At 49.2% G+C, this 23,062-nt stretch overlaps 1 protein-coding gene across 4 annotated transcripts in view; it reads right to left on the bottom strand.

Annotated features, from left to right (window-relative positions):
• SGK3 (serum/glucocorticoid regulated kinase family member 3) overlaps positions 1 to 23,062 on the bottom strand; it is a 1,805,260-nt gene that overhangs the window by 912,639 nt on the left and 869,559 nt on the right. For all 4 annotated transcript variants that reach the window (XM_069621138.1, XM_069621137.1, XM_069621136.1 and 1 more), the window contains one exon: positions 15,034 to 15,121. In XM_069621138.1, coding sequence (XP_069477239.1) covers positions 15,034 to 15,121 — 88 coding nt within the window. The remainder of the gene's footprint in view (positions 1 to 15,033; positions 15,122 to 23,062) is intronic.

Genomic DNA, 23,062 nt, shown 5'->3' with positions numbered 1-23,062 from the left:
ACATTTTGCATTTCTTGTTGGCCAGGTTGGCAAAAAGATCGAGATGTGGATGGCCCCATAAGGTGAAGATCCGTTGGGCTTCCTTCTAGTCTAGCTCCCACTCATGAGAAGACGTGTAGTCTCTGCTTCGTTTGTCCGCTAGGACATTGTCCACTCCTGGAAGGTGTTCCGCCTTAATTTGGACTCTGTGGTGCAAGGCACATGCCCATTGTAGTTGAGCTTCTTGAGATAAGATCTCTGACCTTGTGCCTCCTTTCTTGTTTGTGTAGTGCATGGAGGTCGTGTTGTCTGTCTGTACAGTGAGTACCTGTCCTGCCACTACCAGAAGGAAAGCTTTCAGTGCCCACCGTATGGCCCCAAGTTCCAACACATTGATGTGGAGTTGGGACTCTTGGGTTGACCAGGAGCCCTTGGTTTGTAGGTCTGCAAGATGAGTGCCTCAGCCCGAAAGACGCGTCCGTCCTCAAAAGAAGGGTCAACGTTGGTGCCTGAAACGGCATCCCTTGTAAAAGGTTCTGCGGAGCGTTCCACCATCGAAGAGCCTTGTGCAGCGTCATTGGAATCTGGACGATGTCCTCCCAAGATCCGACAGCTTGTTTCAATTGGTGGTCCAGTGCCTCCTGGACAGGCCTCATGCGAAGCCTGCAATTTGGTATGAGGAATATACATAAGGACATCATGCCCAGGAGGGATTTGTAAGAGCGCACCAATGTCGTTTCTCTCCCTAAGAACCACGAGGTCAAGCAGAGAATTGCTGTTGCTCTTTCTGCCGATGGTCTCACCCTGGGAATGTTGGTGTCGAGCTCGGCTCCCGGGGAAGAAACTGTCTTGCTGGGAACTGGGCAGGATTTCGTGTTGTTTATGGCAAAACCTAACCCTCTTAGGAGATTTGTCGTCTTTGAAACTGCCAAGCGTGCGCTTGAGGCGGAACTTGCCCTTATCAACCAGTCGTCCAGATATGGAAAGACTTCTGTTCCTGTCGTCCTGAGTTTTGCAGCCACTGGTGGTAGGCATTTTGTAAGAACTCTCGGTGCTGATCTCAGCCTGAACGGGAGCACTCGAAATTGAAAATTAAGATCGCCCACAGTGAACCTGAGGAATTTTCTGTGTGCTGGGTGGAATGGTACGTGGAATTATGCGTCCTCCAAGTCTAGAGTGGCCAAGAAATCGTGCAAGTTTAACCAAGGTAGCACTCCTTGCAATGTAATCATCTTGAATCTGATGCGCTTGATATATTTGATTAGCGCTCTCAGGTCCAAGATGGGTCGCCATTGACCATTCGTCTTTTTGACGAGGAAGAAACGGGCGTAGAAACCCTCCCCCCTTACAGAGTAAGGTACTGGCTCTATTGGTGCTTTGTGCAGCAGTTTCTGGATTTCGGACATGACTTGCTTTAACATATGCACCTTGCGCGGAGTCTGGGGCCAAGAAGGGGGGCTGGTCTAGAAATTCCAAGGTGTGTCCCTCGTTATCCACCTATAACACTCATTTGTCAGATGTTATTTACTGCTAGCGTTGGTAGAACTGGCTCGCCCTTCCCCCACTGGGGCATGACGTTGAGGGGGAGGAGCTGGACGGTCAGTTTTGTTTGCTCTGCGACTTTCCTTGAGCAGAGCCCCGCCTGCCTCTCTGGCTCTATTTGTTGGAAGACTGGTACTTGGTGTCCTGGTATGAATTACCTTGCGACTTCTGACCGTAAGAAAGACGGTTAAAACCTCTGTACTTCGAGGATGAACCTCGAAAAGGACGAAAAGACCGGCGATCCTTGTCTTTATCATTCAAAGAGCTGATGGCACGTGCCGTGTCCATGTCCGTTTTGATTCCTGTGAGGTGGTCATCGATCTTTTTCCCAAAGAGTTCTTGACCATCGAAGGGCATGTCCAATATCTGAGCTTGGACCTCAGGTCTAAAATTGGTAGCCTTCATCCAGGCATGTCTTCTCAGCACTGTGCCGTGGGCCATCTGCCGGAAACCTGACTCCGCCACATCGACTGCTGCGTCAATCATGTGATCCCAAGCTGCTTCCCCATCGGCGATAATCGACCTGGCTTCTTCCTGGAGTTCTACAGGTAGCTGTTTGGCCAGCTTGGACATGCAGAGCCAAAGTGCGTGGTCAAACCTCGCCGTCATGGCCAGCGCGTTGCCCGCTCTAATGGTAAGCGATGCTGATGGGGATACTTTCCTGCCCATAGCCTCTAGTTTGTGACCATCCTTGTCCTGTGGGGCTCATAGAGGTGATGCTGGATTGGTCAACTTTTTCCTAGCTGCTACTGTGATGACCGAGTCCGGTTTTGTATGACCTCGTAGACAAAGAGGTGAAGACTCAGGAGCCTTGTATTTTTTTCTCAGGCCTGGAAACTAGAGCTGGAGTGGATAAGGGTGTGGCCAATATCTTGGATCCGGACTCCCAAATGGTGTCGAGGAGAGGAATGGTAGTAATAGTTCTCCTACGTTTGTCCCTGTGCTCATAAAGCACTGACTTCTTCTCCTCCGATGTGACCTGTAACTGAAACAATTCTGTGGCTTTGCCGATGATAGTATGAAAAGAGACTAGATCATCCGGCGGTGAAGAGCCACCCGGAGAATCTTTCTTCCTGGGCTTTTCGACAATGTAATCGTCCCATTCACTAGTATCAGGCTCTTGCGTGATCTCGCCTTCTTCCGGTTCAGAAAATTCTCTGAAAGGATCTTCCTGCCAGTCTGAGACCGAAACAGAAGATGGTACAATCGTTGGATCTCTAACTGGAGATCTTGTTCTGTGTGACAATGCTGGAGAAGGAACCCTTGTCGGTGAAGCACTGAGTGTCCTGCTCCTAGATCTGCGTGGTGGTTCCGTTGAACACACCGTTTTCTGTGGCCTACTGCTGGAAGGCGAATGTCTTGGCGTGCTTTGTCGAGGTGAAAAATCCCTCTGCGGGGGGTTTGGCTCCCTCGGTACAGCTGACTTGCTTTTTTCATTTTGAAATCTGTTGAACTCCTCAATGATCCTTTGCATTGATAACATGAGCACAGGATCATAAGGATTAGCAGCCACCTCTGTAGTAGGTTGCCAAGGAGGGCTTTGTTCCTTAGGTGTAAGAAAATGCTGTTCTTCAACAAACTCAGTGTCTGAATACTCCTCCTGCAGGATGATGTCAGGTAGTTCTGGCATTTCTCCTAAGGGAGATAATTGTGTTCCCCGAGGTTTGAGAGCGTCTACAAACTGAGGCGGCGCTTCTATAGACTTAGGAAGACGGTCTTCATTGGATGGGGTAATAGTGGCGTCAGCGAGGGGCGTTTTGGGCCCTAAATCCTTTGTAGGTAAATGAGCTTGCGGTGCCTGTCGACAGAGCCGCGGTCGAAGATTTCGTCGACGACTGCTTCGTTGATGGCGGGTCCGTGGACGAAGATTTCATGGACAGTAGTTTGCCTTTATCCGTCGACGAGTGCGTAGACGAAAACATTTTGTGGACGGTGGCTTATCCGTCGACGAGTGCGTGGACGAATGTCTCGTGGACGAGTGCTTCGTGGACGAGTGTTGAGTTTCCTTCGTCGACGATTGCTTCGTGGATGATAAAGTCGCCGACGAGGACTTAGTCGTGGACGATGCGGTTTGTCGCGTGGTGGTCGTCGATGAGGGTTTTGTCGACAGCTTGGTGGACGAAGGGCCTCTGTCTTTACTGCCGCTCATAGAGGGTTTCTCCGTGGACGACTGTCCCCCCTTTCCCCGGTTTTTTGCAAAGAACAAGTTACTCTCTTACCTGGTAACGTTCTTTCGATGGGATGGTCCGACGACGCATTCCATATCTATGACAGGTAATCACCACAGCTGTGCTGCTTTGGAAAATGTTCGGCGTCTGCATCCTGCGTCAATGACGTCGATACGCTGTCCTCGAGGGCCTCCGTCGAGCTGACGTCACCGGATGTTATAAGTAGGACGCACGACGCCCGTAGCCTCAGTTGTAGTTTTTTCCCCAGAACGTGTGGCACCAATCTTCTGCCAGTATGACCACAGAAAAGCCTTGTGGAAACGTAATCTGCAATCGCATAAGAAATTGTGTAGCGGGGCAGGTAGGGAGGGAGCGATATGGAATACGTTGTCGGACCATCCCATCGAAAGAACGTTACCAGGTAAGAGAGTAACTTGTTCTTCGAGGGGATTGGGTCCTTCGACGTATTCCATATCTATGACAGACTCCCAAAGTAGTACCAACGTATGGAGCAGGGTAAAGAATTTAGAATAAAGAAATTTAGAATGTCCAATCAAATTGCAGAGTAAAGGACCGCCTTGCCAAAGGCCAGATCCTGCTCATGGATAGAATCTAGGGAGTAGTGCCGTACAAAAGAATGGACCGAAGCCCAAGTTGCTTCTTCACAGATGTTACGAATTGGAACACCCCTCTGCAGGGCAGTAAAGGCAGCCATACCCCTAGTAGAATGGGCCCGCAGGCCCACCGGAGGGTCCTTACCCGCCAAGCGGTAACATTCAGAAATTGCCAAGATAATCCATCTAGACAAAGTCTGCTTAATAACAGCTTGTCACAAACGCCTTCCAGCGTAACCAATGAAGAGTTGATCGTCCACTGTGACCTGGAACATGCGTGAAATGTAGAAACTTAAAGCTCTCCTAGGGACTAACCTATGGAGCCTCTCCTCTTCCTTACCAGGATGCGCAGACGGATAAAATGCCAGAAGAATGACCTTCTGGCTTAAATGAAATTCCAATACCACTTTCAGAAGAAAAGAAGGACAAACTCTAAGGACAACCCTGTCCTTATGAAACACAGTGAAGGATGGCTGAACAGAAAGTGCCTGCAACTCACTCACTCTGCGAGCGGAAGTGACTGCAACTCAAAAACACAGTTTTAAGGGTTAACAGTCTCAAAGGACAAGAGTGTAAAGGCTCAAACGGAGCACCCATGAGGAATTTGAGAACCAGGTTCAAATCCCAACCGGGCACCTGGAAAGGTGACAGTGGGAAAACATTAGTGAGCCCTTTCAGAAACTGAGAAATTAAAGTAATTTTAAAGTAAGAACACTCTTCAGACGAGCGCTTAAAGATAGACAGCGCCGGCAGGTAACCTTTAATGGTACCCACTTGCAGGCCCTTGTGGGCTAAGGAAAGCAAAAAAGAGAACCACAGGAATGTCGCATGAAAAAGGATCCACATTCTTAACCCTGCACCAGTCGCATACCTTTCTCCAACGGCAACGGTACAGGGACTTTGTTGCAGGCCGTCTGGCGGAAAGCAACACCTCCATCACGTCTTCAGGGAGGTCCCAATCCTTATACCACAACCTTTCAGAAGCCAAGCGTGAAGGTTGAGGGATCTGACCTCTGGATGGAGAACCTGACCCCCCTCCTGTGAGAGCAGATCGTCTCGGTAGGGAAGACGACGTGGAGGGCAGATGGACAAGTCGAGAAGATCCGGGTACCACGTTCTCCGGACCCATGCCGGAGCAATGAGGATCATCCAGGAACCGAACCTCCGTAATCACTGCAGCACTTGCGGGACGAGGGGGACTGGAGGAAACGCGTACAGCAGTGGGAAGGACCACTGCACCACGAACGCGTCCCCTAAGGCTCCTCTTGGAGGAAATTCCCACGAGCAGAACCTTTCGCACTTCCGGTTGACACTGGAGGCGAAGAGATCCACTTGAGGGGTCCCCCAAAGGGCGAAGATCTCCAGGAGAATCTCCTGAGCCAGCTCCCACTCGTGAGAGATCACGCTCTGCCTGCTCAGAGCGTCCGCCGTCTCGTTTTCATCTCCGGCCAGATGAACTGCCGAGATCGAAATTTCCTGCTGAATTGCCCAGAACCAAAGCTGCATCGTCTCCCTCCACAAAGGAAGTGACCCTGCCCCCCTTTTGTTGAGGTAGTGCATGGCCACTGTGCTGTCCGTCAGAATCAGGACATTCTTTCCTCTCACAGTCGGCAACAAAGCCTTCAGGGCTAGCCTGACGGCCCTCAGCTCCAACAGATTGATATGGAGTCTGGACTCTGACGGAGACCAACGACCGCTGACTGTCAGCTCGTTGGCATGAGCTCCCCATCCCGTGAGGGATGCGTCCGTCACGATCGTCACCTCCGGCCAGGGTAGCCAAAGTGGAGCCCCCTTCATCAGATTGCCTTCGACAGCCCAACACAGAAGGTCCTGGGCGACCGAGGGCGGCACCTGAACGGGGTCTGACATCCTGCCGGAGGACTGTGACCACTGCATCTTGAGAGCCCATTGCAGAGATCTCATCCGCAACCTGGCCTCTGGCACCAGAAGAATGCAGGATGCCATGAGGCCGAGCAACCTCAAGAACTCGAACGCTGGGAGACTCTGGCCGTGTTGAAACTTGTGCACCGTTGCGAAGACATCAAAGGGCACTGGCAAGTCTTAGAAGATACGTTTATTTAGGTTAATAAGGGAAAAAGACCCCCCAACAACAACAAGGGCTCCCTACAGTGACACAGACAAGATTAACTGACACATTTAGAACACTGAGAGCAGTGCTGTACATTGCAACCTGTATGACCTCATCGGAACCAGAGGTACATAACATTCCATGCCATCCAGATTCACTGTGCTAGGTGTTTCAGGCTGCTATGCGAGCAGCAACATCATAACATGCACCATCTGCTGAATGTGAAGAGCCCTCACCTGAGGAGGGAAACACTGCCCAAGGGATGTGTCGAGCACTGCTCTGATGTACTTGAGCCGCTGGGTTGGCGTCAAGTGGGACTTCTTTAAGTTGAGGGAGAAGCCCAGCTTGTGAAGGGAGTGGCAGGTGACTGACAGATGATCCAGGACTTGCTCGGGAGAGCGTGCCCTGATCAACCAATCGTCCAGGTAGGGGTAGACGTGAATCCCCCCTTTCCTGAGATACGCTGCCACCACCGCCGTGAGCTTGGTGAAAACCCTCGGGCGGAGGTCAATCCGAACGGCAGGACCCGAAACTGAAAGTGGGAGTCGCTAACCGCGAACCTCAGGTACTTCTTGTGCTTGGGATGGATCGGCACATGGAAGTAAGCGTCCTTGAGGTCGAGAGACACCAACCAGTCCTGAAGTTGAAGGGCCTGGAGGACTTGAGAAAGAGTCACCATCTTGAACTTGTCCTTCCTGAGGAGTTTGTTCGAACCACGCAAGTCCATGATGGGTCTCAATCCTCCGTCTTTCTTCGAAATCAAAAAATAAGGGGAATACCATCCCTTGTTCCTCTCTGCTACAGGCACCAGTTCTATGGCGCCTTTCTCCAGCAGGGCTTGAATTTCCTGCGCAAGAAGCGGATCCGGACTCTTCAAAGAGAGATTCCCTAGTGGATTGTCGTGAGGCCTCTGCCGAAAAGGAAGACAGTAGCCATGGGCTGTGATCTCCAGAACCCACACATCTGAAGTAATGGCACGCCATTCTACAAGATGCTGCACCAGTCTTCCCCCAACCGGCGAACCATGGGACATGGCCTCATGACTGAGTTGCGACGGCTGCGGCATTGCCTGAGGTTAAAGAGGCAACTGCCCGAGCGGCTTTGACACCTCGAGAACTTGTTTTCCACCTCTGGTACTCCGACGCTGGCCCCTTTGACTTGCAGCTCCTCTCGATCTACTAAAGGATGAGTAATATCGAAGGGAACCTCCCCTCCATTGCTGTCCCCTAGGACGAAAAGGCGGAGATTGGCGAAATGCAGCGCCCAGCGACTTTGCTGCAGCTTTGGAGGTCTGCAACCTCTCAAGGCTCTCGTAGACCTTGCTGCCAAAAAGATGTTCACCATCAAAGGGCATGTTGAGAAGCCGGCTTTGCACATCAGGAGCAAACCCCGACGTCCGCAACCACGCAAATCTGTGTATTACGGTGCTCGCCGCCATGGACCGGCTGACGAAATCAGCCATGTCCAGACCCGACCTAACGGATTCACACATGGCTCCTTGCCATCCTAAACAAGAGCAAGAAAGCCATACCGTTCCTCCCCTTCGGGAATACGTTCAGCCGCCAAAGAGACACAGTTCCACAGAGTATGATTGAAACGTGCTAAGGCACATACAGAGTTGTCTGCCTGTAAAGCCATACCCCCTGAAGAAAACACTTTCTTCGCCGTGCCATCAAAACGTTTGTCGTCTCTATCAGGAGGGATGGTAGGGTACGACGCCTGTTTCGCCGGAGCCGTAGCCGCCTGTACCACCAAACTCTCCGGAATGGGGTGCGTAGTCAAGTAGCTGGGGTCGCTACTGGCTGGACGATATATCTTTGGCAAAGACTTGCTCACTGCCGGGAGATTCTCCGGAGCAGTCCAAGCCGCTGCCACTCTTCTTTGCAACGCCATGTGGAATGGCAGTACCGGGTCAGTTGATGGGCCTTGGTCAAGGATATCCGTCAGGTCATCCTGCAGAAAATCCACTGGTGGCGCAGACCACCCCAAGTATTCCGTTAACCTCGACATAAGGCGCCGGTGCGAGGACTCAGCGTGCGTGCCAGGCTCAGGCCTACCGAATTCAACCTCCGGAGAGGTGTCCAGACCACTGTCGTCGTGCAACGACTGACGCAGGTCGTCAATCTGGCTATGACCAGACACAATCTCATCAGGCACCTCATCACGAACCACACCACCTTCTTCAGACCCTTCCTCCACCTCAGAAATATAATCCAGAGTCTGGAATGGGGGCACAGAAAAAGGGATGAAGACATTTTTTGACTTGGCCAGAGCCTTTCTAAGGGTTTCCACCGTGCCACGGGGGACCTCCGGCAAAGCAGCCTCGACAGGCATCGAGAGCGTTGATGGAATCGACGTCGATGTCGAGCGTGGCGCCGATGGCTTCGACACAGTCCTCGAGGGCGGAGCCCCGGGCGTGTCCTTCGACAGCCTGAGCGCCGACGGCGTTGACGGCTTCCTCGGAGGCAGAGCCTCGAGAGAGCCCCTCGACGACATTGGCGCCGAAGGCGACAATGTCTTTTTCGAAGACCTCACAGGCTCCGACGGTTTCGAGGGCGTCTAGGACCGGGACCTGGAGCGGGCATGTCCAGAGCGATCAGCTTTGTCCGATCCAGACCTTGGGGGTGCTCGATGATCGTGCCGACCACCCGAGCCTAAAGGTGTGCGAGTGGTGGCTCTAGCACGGTCACGGGACCGGAGCCCTGCGACTGAAAAATCGCCATCATCTCCTGCCGAAATTAATCCCATTCCGCAGGAGTGCAATGCTGGTTGGGACAAGCAACCCGCCGACGGGCAGAGCCCTCGGCCGAGGACGGGGAAGACGACCGGTGACGGCGCTTCAGAGAGTGCCTCGAAGAGGCAGAGGAATGGCGGGACCCACTCTAGGACCGAGACCCCCCCAGACTTATGCCGACGATGCGGAGAGTCGCCCCTCGAATCGTTAGTCGAAAGCCCAGTGGATTTCGATTTCCGTGGCTTGACCACCTTACCGACAGAAAGCTTCTTCTTACGCTCCCGCAAGGCCTTCGATGTAAGCGACTGGCAGTCCACACAGTCATCCGTGTCGTGGTCCTCACCGAGGCACCAGAGGCAGGCGTTGTGCGAGTCCGTCAATGACATCTTGGACCCGCAGTCCCGATACTTCTTAAAACCGGCCGCGGGGTGCAAGAAGACAAAGACATCATGGAAATCTTCACAAACAAACAGGTTTGAAGAACCAAAAGAAGAGTAACTCAGAAGAACCGAGGCGCGCCGAGATCTCCGAAGCGAACATGTTCGCCAAAAAAACGGAACTGAAGCTACGGGCGTCGTGCGTCCTACTTATACCATCCAGTAACGTCGGCTCGACGGAGGCCCTCCAGGACAGAGTATCGACGTCATTGACGCAGGACGCAGACGCCGAAGATTTTCCAAAGCAGCACAGCTGTGGTGATTACCTATCATAGATATGGAATATGTCGGAGGACCCAATCCCCTCGAACTCCTCCTTACCTTTGGAGGTAGTTTATGCTGTAGAATGCTTCATTTTATGGCTTGTAGAGTCCAGGGGAGGTAAGAAAGGTATAATTTCCAGCTTCCTTTTACTCTTGGGAGTGGGAGAGGAACCCCTTTCCACTGAAGAAGCCCTTCTTTTAGAGGTTTGCCTCTCAGATGATTTGCTGGAGTGAACAGGGCCTGTCTTCGCAGATTCCTGGTCTGAAGAAAGTTCCTTGGCTTCCAAATGCAGAAGAAGTCTTCTACTTCTGTCTTGTAGGGTCTTAGTTGAAAAAGACTTGCAAATGTGACATTTCTGGATGTCATTAGGATATCGACAGTATATACAGTGATCATGGGGGTCTTTCATATAAACCACCTTTCTCCTGCACCTCGTGCAATCCCTGAATAGGGAAGGTTTCTTGGTAGCCTAAAGTTCAGCCATCTGAAGAGAAAGTTCACTCGATGAATTCTGGGTTAAAATAAAGTTTTTTAAAACCCCAAAAACCAGTAGAGATAGCCCCTAGCCAGGGGAATGTGGTAGAGTACATAAAAATATAAACTACTGTGAAAATAGAAGAATATTCGAAAAAGCTCAGGATTCCCTGTGTCAATTAGACTGCGGTGAAAAATCTGAAGATGGCTGCCTGGGGCGGAGCTTAAACCCTGCCAACTCATTGGTTGGGGTCATAAAGGACCAAAGTGAGGTGGAGGGACTACACAATAGAATGGCTCATAGGCCATAATGGACTATGTACATGCATTTCTATGTAGCAATGTGTGTATATCAAAAAATGTTTAATATTTATTTTTATCAACGAGGATTCCCAGTCTGACGACGGGGAATATTCAAGCATCTGAATCTATGAAAGATCCAATGCTGGAGAACTAGTTGTTGTGGGAAATAGGGCGGTGTGATATGCCACTGCGAGGTTGGGGCAGGCAGTGTGGGTGGGGGTGAGTGATGTTCTGGGAGTTTTTGGGCTGTGGGGGGAGGGAGTTGGGAGGGTGTTGCGGGAAGTGTGGGAGTTTGATTTTAAAAATGATTCACATCTCATAGACGCAGGCACAGGCTGAGGTACAACGCATGCCGAAATTGGGAAACACTGACTGAGGGAAACAAGATACAAATACACTATGACGATAAAGGTACTAAGCTGGAATGTGCGAGGACTTAATAATCCGCGCAAGGCCCGCAAGGTAGTCCAGTTCGGCAAACAGCATGGCACCAAGGTGCTCCTTCTGCAGGAAACGCATCTGGTGGGTAGAGAGAATGAGGGAGTCGCCAGGTCCTGGGGCACGCGCAGACACTATACCTCGTATTCAACGTACTCTGCAGGAGTGATGACTCTAGTACACAAGTCATTGGGCTTCCGCGTATCTGTGACAATTGTTGATCCAAATGGCAGATTTGTGATTGTGTCCGTCTGTTTGGGCGCCTCGATGGTAACATTTATTAATGTCTATGGACCCAACGTCGACGACCCCAGGTTTTTTGAGTCGCTGGTGAATAAGTGCCATGGGTTTCTCCATACATGTCTGGTCTGGGCGGGCGATCTCAGCATCATGCTAGACCCGTTCAGAGATAGATCAATGGGAGGGTACCGCCCACGATCCAAGGCGGCAGAGGTGGTGGTGGGTGGTATGCAGGACTTGGAGTTAAGAGATGTGTGGAGGTTGCTGCATCCAGAGGGGAGGGAGTACTCATTTTATTTGTCAGTACATGGCACCTCCTCACGCTTGGACTATATACTGGCTGGCCCCTTATTGGTCCACCGGACGGTTGAATGTGTCCTCCTCCCCAGCACACTATCAGACCATTCACCAGTCCTCTTGGTCAATGAGCCCGGAGGGGGAGAGAGTGCAATGCCCCTTCTGGAGATTCAAATCGGCCGCACTATCGGACTTAGTATTCAAGAGCGAAGTACATGAGTTAATTCAATCTTACTTCAGTGTAAATCTGAGCTCAGTGGCCGCAATGAGCACTATTTGGGAGGCATTTAAGGTGGTGATTCGGGCGGTTGCCTGTCCTTTGAGTGGGTGTACTAAAAACAATCCGTAGACAGCTTACAGAGGCAGAGGTCAAAATTAAGGCACTGGAAGGGCAGGAGGATGAGAGAAGGGGGCTTGGCCCCATGGCTACCCTAAGAGAAGAGCTGGGGAAATTTAATGATTTGGTGGAAAGGGAGGTCAAGTATTTTGCTCGCCCGGCCATGGCTCGTAGATACGGGGAGGAGGGGAGGCCAGGTAAACTACTAGCGATGATGGTTCGAAGAGGGGCCATGGGAGGGGAGGCATAGACATACTTGGAGTGAGGACACTGGAAGGGACTGTAGTTGTGAAACCGGCAGCCATTGCAGATACCTTCCGCCAGTACTATGAGAACCTAAACACTTCAAAGGGGTCGCTACCTGGGGAGGACCTGGTGGACTACATCAAGGAGGCCGCCCTCGCAGGGCTAAGTGTGGAAGCGGTAGAAGCGCTAAGTGCCCCATCACAACGAACGAGATCCTACGAGCGATCCGTGCCCTACCCGCATCTAAGGTGCCAGGTACAGACGGTATTTCGGCCGAATTCTATAAGGAATGGGGGCCGGAGGTGGCCAGGCACATGCTAAAGGTGTGTGAGGAGGGCTTGAGGGATGGGCGTCTCCCCCGAACTATGCGAGAGGCTGTAATCACACTTATTCTGAAGCCAGATAAGAACCCCTTAGACTGCACCTCGTATCGTCCAATATCGCCATTGAACTTGGACACAAAAATCTTTGCCAAGAGTTTAGTGGATCGGCTTCTCCCGCACATATCCCACATAATACATGTGGATAAATCGGGCTTTATACCCGGTATTTCGACCTCATACAACCTGCGCAGGCTCTTTGCGATTCTGGCCCAGATCGCCCCTAATGTACAGGCCGCAGCAATACTATTGGACATGGAGAAAGCTTTTGACTCTGTGGAATGGGATTATCTGTTCGAGGTGTTGCGTCAGCTGGGAACCCCCCCCTTACTACCTGGCAGCAGTAAAGCTGCTATACACAGGATCGAATGCCTGCATAGAGATTGGCGGCAGGAGATTGAAGCCTTTTTTACTAGGGTGGGGGACCAGACAGGGCTGTCCGCTCTCGCCCTTGCTATTTGCTGCAGCAATTGAGGGGACGGCGGCCGGACTGCGGAAAAAACACGAAACCACCGGTCTTGCTATGGGGGGCGCCACAGAGCTAGTGTCGCTATATGCTGATGATGCAATCCTATATATCAAGGACCCGGAGAGCAACCTGGCCCAAGTGTCACAGGAGGTGATGGGTTTCGGAGTGGCCTCAGGCCTGAGATTGAATAAGGGGAAGTCGACTCTGTTCCCATTGAACAGGAACACGGAGTAACCGCCCGATACAGAGGGGTACAGATCGGAGCCACGGGCCGTTACATATTTGGGAGTTAGGGTCACCAGAGACACTCGCACGCTACGGGTGGACAACCAACTACAATATTTGCAAGCCCTGAAAGCAAAAGTCGAAAGGTGGAGTCGGCTCCCCCTCTCGTTGTTGGGCAGGAGAGCAACGGCTAAGATGGTGGTGATCCCCAAACTGCAGTATTTTCTTCAGAATTTCCCAGTGTGGCCGGGGGTAGGATACTTTGCTGACGTGAAATACCAATTGATTAAACTAGCCTGGCACCCTAGAAGTACACAAATGAGTTGGGACACACTGATCTTGCCTAGGGACATGGGGGATCATCGCTCCAGACGTAGAACTATATTTCTTAGCATCCCAGCTATACTTTACCTCTAGATGGATGCCGGGGGCCCCATTTTCTCCTCATGTCCACAGTGAAAAATGCTCGGTTCGCCCATACACGCTCCAGGGGGTCCTGCGTCCAGGTCACTTGTGATGAGGCCATTATACGGGAGTGGCGAGGGGCAGGGATACTCCAAATGGATGACATGTAACCAAATGGTTCCTTCGTCACCCAGGAACTATTCACGGAGAGGCTGGGGTTGGGGGGGCTCCAACGTAGTCTACAATACTTGAGGATGAGGGCGGCCTTCAAGGAGTGGGCCACAGTGTTCCCGGAACGGCCACCCACTCCACTCCTGAAATACATAGGAAGTTCACTGGGCTGTAGAGGAGTGGTCTCCACACTATACACACTGATTCAACGCGATACACTGCAAGTACTCTTGAAGTGGAGACAACAATGAATGGGAGTAGGATGTCCGGACTCACTTTACTGATAAACAGTGGGCGGGGATGTGTGAAAACACACATGGGGGGCGTTCAATACGTGGCTACAGTTGATCCAATTAAAAACGTTACACCGTGCATGTCCCCAGCCCGTATCTTGCGATTCGATGGTTGCAGGCCAGCCAGCTGCCAGTGCTGCGGCCACGACCCGGTGGACTTCTTACACATGATGTGGGCATTCACCAGGCTGCGACCATTCTGGGTGGATGTGGTGGAGTGCTGCTCGGCAATTCTGGGTCAGACCATCCCCTGCGAACTGTTACACTGCATGTTTGGGTGGGCCCCGGGTCTCCCCAGACAGCAACAAAAACTGCTCACGACCTGTATGATAATTGCCAGACAATGTATTCCATTGAAATGAACCAGCCCCTGCCCTCCAACCCCCCCCCCCGTGGATAAAGATGTGGTTGACGGACTTAATATGGCATAGTGACACTGATAAGGAATATGGGAGCCTATGCGGGCAGCAGAACAGACCGAAAGACATTTGGGGCCCCCTCACTGCTTATCTGCTGTCCCGAGATCCCCCATCAGAAGAGTGAACATGCTGTGCCAGGGGGCGTCTGGTGCCTGAGGGGACACCCAAAAGGAGGTTTGAATACTGAGCGGGGAATGGCGGGAGAGCGGGGCGACTGGTACTGTTCCGCTACCCGGCTTGCCGGGTCGCCAGAAGCGCTGGGGAAAAGTACCCTTTGAACAACACCACACAGAAACAAGGCATTACAAATGGTCTGATTATGTACCTCAATGACACATTGTATGTTTACCGATGTTGTGCGATGTGAATATGTAATAAAGAAAGTTTTAAATAAAATTTTAAAAAAGAATAAGGCAAAGGACTATCACACCGATTAAAGTAAAAAACAAAGTCAAAGTGAATTTGCACAAGAAGGATTAACTAATAGGTAAACAACTAAGAACAACTACCTTATGACTGCTGCTTTCATCTTCATCTTCAGAAGGATCGGAGAAATGCTTTGGATTGTCCATCTGAAGAAAATCTTTAACATCTGGGCTGCAAATACATGTCACATAACAGGAGTGAGACATATATCCCATTTACACCAAAGGCACTACACAACAACTATGTACATTTACATTCAAGAACTTTAAATATTTGTAGAATACGTTTGTACATTATTTTTTCAATAGAATATTTGTGAATTCTAGGAAACAGTCTCTAAATACAAATTAACTGGTATTCGTTGTATGTCTGGGTCAGGTGCAATAAGGGCTGACTGGGAACAATCTGACCACTATCCGAGAACTTAAAGCATTTTGCTACTGTGATTACATTGAATGTGTTCTAAAATTAAGCATTATGGCATGTTCTTGAGGGAAATACAGATAGCCTGACGTATGGGCCCAGGCAAAGCAAAGTGCAAAAAGGGTGACCAGCCTACACTGCCCCACGTGTGGGAGCAATAAAGCGATTACCACCCAGCTGTGGGGCGTTGGCCCAATTTCAGGAGTTACCAGGCAGTTGTTCAGCATGCCGAGTGCACCCTCAAACTCAAGAGAGCAGGTGTTCACGGAGCAGGAACAAAATCAAGTCATCCAGCGCCAAGGGTCTGGCTCGGGACATCAGAGCAGATCTGTCAAGCAACAAGACTAGCGGCTCTTCAGAGGGCTTGGTCAGTGTGCACAACTGCAGGAAACCAGTACAAGCAGTGAGAAATTCAAACCCGAAGTACCAATCACTGCATGCAGTCACTGAAGGGACATAGCTGAGCACAATTTGGCAGAGGCGAGCCCCATTGGATGGCATGTGAGTGTATGCTGAGGTGGGAAAAGTCGGGTAGAGAAAGGAGGTGGCAATTTGAAGTAAAGAAGAGGAGGAAGAGCAGAGAGAAAAGGAGGCGAGACTGGATAGAGTGGAGTGAGAAGGTTGGAGGAGAGACAAACATCAGGTGGAGGAGGGACAGTGTCTGATCATTGCAAGTGTTTGAAGAGGGGGTAAAGGAAGAAAGGTCTTTGGTGGAGAGAGGTTACTGCCAAGGAGGACACAAGAAGAAGGGCATGTCGGAGAGATGACACCGCACCAGTACTTACTAAGACAATAGCAGAAACTGCCAACAGCACCCCGGTGCCGGTGTCTTTCTAATCTCAGGTCAAGAGAGTTCATTTGCAACTTTCTATGAGCTTCGAACCAATGGTAGCTGGTCAATTATTTAATTGGTGAGATGTAAACCTTTCCTATGAATATGTGTGAGCGATCACGTGTAACGAGATAGCCCCAACAAAGCCACACAGGATTCTGGAGGAGTTCTAGCACCAGAGAACATTTCGAAAAAGAATTGGTTAAAATGGTGAATTTTTTACAGCACACTGAAAAATTGGGTAAATGGCCACAGAGATTACAATCATGTTTGTAGGGTGACACATTCTAAAAATATCCACTAAATGCCAAGTCACAAACAGTGCAAAGAAGCATTTCCTGCAGCATTGTCCAACGTATTTTATGATGCTTTTGGCCGCAATATATACCAATATTCTGCCAGTGTAAAAGAAAATGTTCACAGGGTTTAGCACTTACATGTCCATGTTGGCTGCACCAATATATGCCAGTATTCGAACATAAGAACCTACTTCTGTTGGCTTTGTCCCTAATGCCAGGAAAAATAATGTCATGCTGCGATAGGAAAACATGTAAATGCTGCCTGCACCAATAACACCCTCCACCACATAAGAAAACTCATGTTGGCGTTGCACATTACCACTAAAAATGCTAAGCCCATTGTAAGAAAATATATACATGCACCAGTAAACCCTCCTCCCGCTTCCGCACATAACACTACTTATGTTTTCCTAAGAGAAGTGATTAAAAAGCAAGGCCACACTCACTACACCAATGTAGGCTAGTATGACCATATAAGAACACTCATGTTGGCTTTGTCATTATAAATGCCATTGAAAAATGCCATGTAATGGTAAGAACATGTACATGCTGCCTGGCCTTCACCAATAAGTGCCCTCCCCCCACAGAGGCTCGGCCGACCAGTATGCACACAATACACACACTAGCTCATTCACACGCACACCCATACCCATACCCATACAACATACACTGCATTCACACGTGTTGTACCAAACAGAAAGAAACGCGCATTCATACTGACTTTTTCTTACCTGGAGTCCCTGTCCGGACTCCAGCCATGAGGCAGCATTGCCTCCCACAATGGCCCTCTGGTACATGCGCACCACACAAACAGGAAGCAGGAAGACCTTCCTGGTTCCTAAACATGTGCTGTGGAGTCGGAGCACCACTATTTTGCCGTCACAGACTGATGTGTGGCGGACGCAGGAGTGCCCCCTTAGCATATTCGGCCCTGCAGGTCCCCATCCTGCATCCCCAATTGGCCATACAAGACTGAAAAAGCAAAACACCCCCAGTCTTGACTGGCCTGTTGGGGGGTCCACAAGTGGAGGGAAAATTGCACCAAAGGGAAATCTTTCATAACACTGGGGCACGAGGCAGGGCTGCCCTTTGTCTTCTATCTTTATCGCCCTTGTGATTGACCCTCGGCCTGCTACCTCAGGGAATATCATGCCCACGGGGGGAGGGGTAAAAATGTACTTCCACGTCGCTATAATCTCGTTGTATGCAGATAAGCATTTATATGTAAAACACCCTTGGCTAAATTTACAACCACTGGTACAAGAGATTTGCCGGTTAGGAGACCTCTCGGTTATGAAGATAAATTGGGCTAAATCAGAGGTGCTACCATTAACCCTTGGAGTACAATAGGCTATAGGGGAGGCTTTCTAGATGGTGCCCTCAGGGAATTCGATACTTGGGAATTACGATTACCCCATCCCCAACTGACTTATACAGGGAGAATTATGTGAAAGTGCTTGAGAAACTCAAACACAAGGTGGAGGCATGGATCCTCCTTCCCATCAGCCAGCCCACTCGAATATCATTGGCCAAGATGGTGATCCTCCCGAAACTTCTCAATATATTCAATAAAGTACCAACCTGGCTCCCTACCAGCTTTTGGTCCGACTCGTTTGAGCAGGCAAACAGGCTAGGTTAGCGTACAACACTCCAACCCTACCCTATGAGAAAGGGAGTCTGGAATATCCAGATCTGTATATCTATTTCCTAGCTGCACAGATTTAGCATATTTGGCTTGAAAAGGGGACTACATACCCAAATGATTTAAAGGGGTTGTTATGGGAGGGCCCACTCAAGGTGGACAAAGCAGAGATCCAACCGGTGGAATCCACCTGCAAGGCATGGAAGCAAATTGCACCACATCCGGGGCGAAGGGGTTCTTGACTCCCCCGGCGTTCGCCATATATAGAGTACGAGGGGTCCCGATTACTCACGAGGAAATATTTCGGCTCCATTTTAAAAGGATGGGGGTTCACACGCTGGGGGATTTAATACACGAGGGGATGTTCATCTAATGGGAGCTCTAAAACATAGGGGGAATGTACAGCTGTGAGAATGCTGTTGTATTTTTGACTAAGAGGTGATCAAGTCTAGGTGGACCAATTATCCAAACGCTCCTGCTGCCTTCCCTGTACTTCAATATGTCACTGCCCCACCATCTACCAGGAAACTGATTTCCTCTATCTATAGGGGCATTAGATCACAGCATACAACTGAACTAGGCAGTTTTAGGGCAAAATGGGAAACCACACTGGGTAGAGTATTGTCGGAGGGGCAATGGAGGGTGATCTGTATGACGACACGCAATGTGTCCTTGAATACTCGCTTTCGGGTAACTCATTTTAAATTTCGGCATCAAGTGTATTATTCTCTGGTGCCTCTGCCTGGGATCTACCCTGACCGGTCCTCTAAGGGCATTAGGTGTCCTTGTGACCCGGCAGATTTCTTCCATATGGTATGGGATTGTCCCCAAATTCTGACATTCTGGTCTACAATAGAGAGGCAATGTGTCCTATACTGGGCGCTCAAGGGCAAGGCTCTCCGGAACCGTGGTTGTTGGCCTTGACTGAGAGCAGACACAAAACTCAGCTGAAGTTTATGGAAATGGCAGTGGTGGCTAGATCTTTAATTGACAAGAACTGGGGAGGCGTAAAGCTCTGAGTTTAAGCGAATGACTGTGTGGTATATGAATATGTGTGAGAAAAGAGAAACGCAATATGCAGCATCCTTGTCAAGCTGCAGCAGACCACTGGACTATTGGGGTCCCAACAGATCTTACATGACAGTCGACACAGCAGATTCGGATTCGGGAGCGGGGGGGCGGTAATCGTCACTGCGGAGGACTAAACACAATTGGCGGCCCATGGATCAAGGAGGGATCCTGGTTGTCTGTGAACTGGTCGGGGTTTACCCGTAACTCCTCATTGGAGGGATAGAGCACCACTGTGAAGGTTGTGGAACCAAAGGACTTCTTCAATTGATAAAACCCACCTGGGGGCCACTCAATGCTCGCGAACATGGTTTATTTGCACGTAACTGCCAATTGTACTGTGCTGCCTGGATCGTGTTTGGGGTTAAGGTGGATGGGGTGGGGGATGATACAGGGGCGTGTAAAGTGGAATATGAAAATAATAAAGAAAGTTTTTTTTAAAAAAAAAGAATTGAGCATTCATCTACCACTGCCAAATATCTAGTCAAGGTAAGGGAGGTGGAGATCAGCAGCTGTCCCATTCTAATGCCATGTTAGTCTGCAGGTTCCAGCATCGAATGCCAGAAAAACTGTGAGCAACATACACTAATGCATGCACAAAATATAATATAATGCCCCATGGACTTTCAATCTGCAAACTTCCTGAAACCATCCGGATGCTAGTCCAGGCGCCCAACATCAGCCCTCCCTTGTCTTTTCATGGGGGTAGAGGGGCTTTGTGAGTTCTTCCCACCTAATTCATTCTATGAAACCAATCAATTCCTCACACATAAGAAAGATGACCAAGCCTGATGCACAAAATGCCTAGCCCTGTCTGGCTTACAGATGTCTCATTTCATATGGTTCATTTAAGTTCTTTGGACTTTCTTGTGGAAGCCCTCTCCAAATTGCTCTTAGGTGGCCGAAAGGGAGTGTGTAAAGCTGTATAAATAAAAAAATAAAAACAAAAATCAATAGAGAATTCTAGGTATCATGAGTCGTTAATTTCAAAGTTCCCTCCAACACATTGAGTTAAATAATGTATTAAGCACTGTCCTATGGCACATTACATTACAATTGGCTGAACTCAGTGGAGGGATCCACTAGTACCAATCATCATAGATTTGCGATCAGAGACGATTTGGGCCGAGAAGACTGCATTTCTATGGGGGTATCCCCAGGCAAATGCAGCCCACCCTCTTTTGTTGAAGTAGAGGCAACACTTCAGTTTTGGCGATTAGGTGGTGATGTATCGCCAATTTTGAAGCCAAAACTATTGGTATAGGGGCATGATACGGCATGGGAGATCGAATTTGGGGAAGGGCACACAGCCTGTGCGTTTTCTCTAGCTTTTTATCCATCCATTGTCCATCATCCATCCGTAGGTAATCCCCTGCAGCCATTCCCACCCACTACCTGCTGCCATTCCCACCCACTACCTGCCAATCCCCAACCAGACGGACAAGGCACACCTCAGAGCTAGCTCAATTGCTCAGTAAAATATCAAACTATTGGCTTTTATGCAGCTCCTATTGTTATTTTTAAGCAGCGTTTGAAAAGATAATGGCTTAATCAATTCCGGTGTAATCTCTTTAGCCGCATGATTAATAAGCAATATGGGTCCCTTTGCAACTTTTACTTGAAATTAATTTCTGTTAAAAAACGAGAATTGACAAAACCAACAGTTTTGGCTCTTTAATGGGCACTAGATAGCTGTTTGCCAGGCACTTCTATAATGGGCACAGGTACTCTCACCATTTGACAGCCATTGCTAGTTTAAGAACAGGTCATTAGGCAATTGAAAGGCAAATACCTATGTTGTACTTGAACACAATCCATAACTGTTGGTTTTCACAATGCCTGTTTTGGAATTAAAGTGTGAAGGGTGAAAGGCAGAGTTGGGCAGTCATTGCAGTCTGAGAAGGCGAGACAGGTCTCGACAATCTGTCAACAATGTTGAGTGTTTTCATCGCTTGCGCGTGAATTGGTAACAGGAGCTTTAACAGAGCTTGGACAGCACTTGAACACCATTAACGTTGTGGAATTAATGACGTTGAGCGGACCCTGTACTCGTCGTCATGTGAAGCTTCGGGAGGAAACAGCTTTACTATCAGTTTCTCCAAGCCTGCCTGCGGTGAGCACGCCCTCCGCCTGCGATTGTGATACAGACAATGCTTTAGACATGTATAGATCACTCCCTCATAGAGTCCTGTTAATGACAGAAAGAATTGAATTATCTGAGCGGGAAGTGGAAGGGTGTGCAAGTACTTTAACATCAACGGCAATTACGGAAATCACAGAAACCATGGAGCCCATGGGGAAAGCTGTGCACTTGACCAGTGTGTGCATTGACAAGGGGGTGGTGTTTAATTCAGTGAGATCAATGAAACTGGATAAGCGCAATGCAACTAAATCGAGACAACACAATCCCAATGTTATTATATTAAATGAAACCTTCAACTTGTATGTGGACTGTCCCTTCTTGGAAGACATGTTTGCCCGGCCAGAATCGCCTGTTTATGAGCAATTAAATAAGACAGAACAAGCCTAGACTGTCTGATTCATGGAATTAATTGCGTGAAAAACGCCGATTTGCGCACCTTTTAGCCCAAAAATCCCCATACTTCAAACAGGGATTTTCGGGCAGAAAGGCACAGATATCGGCGTTTTTCACGCAAATAATTCAATGAATCAGGCTGTAAATCGGACGAGCACTGCTTTTGAATATGACTTAGGGACAAATTCTCTGGAGGGGCAGCATTCTTGGCATAGCTGTTATCGCGTGAAACAGACGAAATAAAAACTACAATAGAATGACAAAAGAGACCGAGTGATTCGACCAATGGAAATCGTTCAATCCCGATTAATCAAGGCAAGGTTGACTGTCCTTTAAACCGTGGCCCTTTGCCCATAATAGAATGTATGTCAAAAGGGGGTGCCTTGATAGTTCCAGTAGAGTGAGAAGCAAGGACTCTTCAGAATCCCTCTTACAATGACCCTCAACTGGAAGTTCCTCTACATTCGGAGGGACACTTGCAAGATACGCAAACCTCCTCATCTTTATCATCCGATCCCTCACGAAATGGGTTGGGTCTTTCGGACCATTAGAAAATCATGTGAGCATCACCTCTCATGAGCTGCGACTGCTCAGCTACAGAAAAAATCCAAAGGTGGTCACCAATGTTCCCTCTAAGCTGTGCGCATGTGCGCTTGCCCATCTTCCTTCTGGGTGCCACTCAGAAGAATTTTAGCCGCGCACACAGACACTTCCCACCTATTCAAAAAGAGATAATAAGGGACAAGCCACGGCAGCTACGTAATATTTGCTTTCTCTCAAAATGAAAATAAATTCGACTAACTATTCTTGATATTCTGGTCTAACCTATTTACATTGCCCTACTATACAAACTGGAATACAGAAAAGGTAGCAGGCGCCCCTCTCTAGAAAGAACATGGCATGATAACCTGTGGGCGGGACAAAGACTGATATGCAAATGGGTATTCCTCCGTTGTGAAAAGTACAGTCAGCAAAAAGCGATGGCTGCAAACTCAAAGTGGGGGAAAAAACACAGAACAGGTTATCATGCTATGTTCTTTCTAGAGAGGGGAGCCTGCTACCTTTTCTGTATTTTTGCAATGAACTTGGGGTTGATCACCCTAAGTTACCCGAGGGGTTACAAGAAGGGTTTGTATACGATTTTACTCCGCACTTGGAATCAAAAGATTTTTCAGAGAGTAAGAAAGTAGTTGGCTCTGCTAGTAGGGATATTTCATGCTTATTAAAATATGTTCTTTCCCCTTAAAATTCCTCTTGAGATCAGCAGTAATATTATGAGTTTCTACCAATGCCACTGCTCTACTGGTCATTG

The sequence above is a fragment of the Ambystoma mexicanum genome, chromosome 5q (genome assembly GCF_040938575.1).
Source record: "Ambystoma mexicanum isolate Mex_15411 chromosome 5q, UKY_AmexF1_1, whole genome shotgun sequence".
NCBI lineage: Eukaryota > Metazoa > Chordata > Amphibia > Caudata > Ambystomatidae > Ambystoma > Ambystoma mexicanum.
This window is presented reverse-complemented; position numbering and strand designations above follow the sequence as displayed.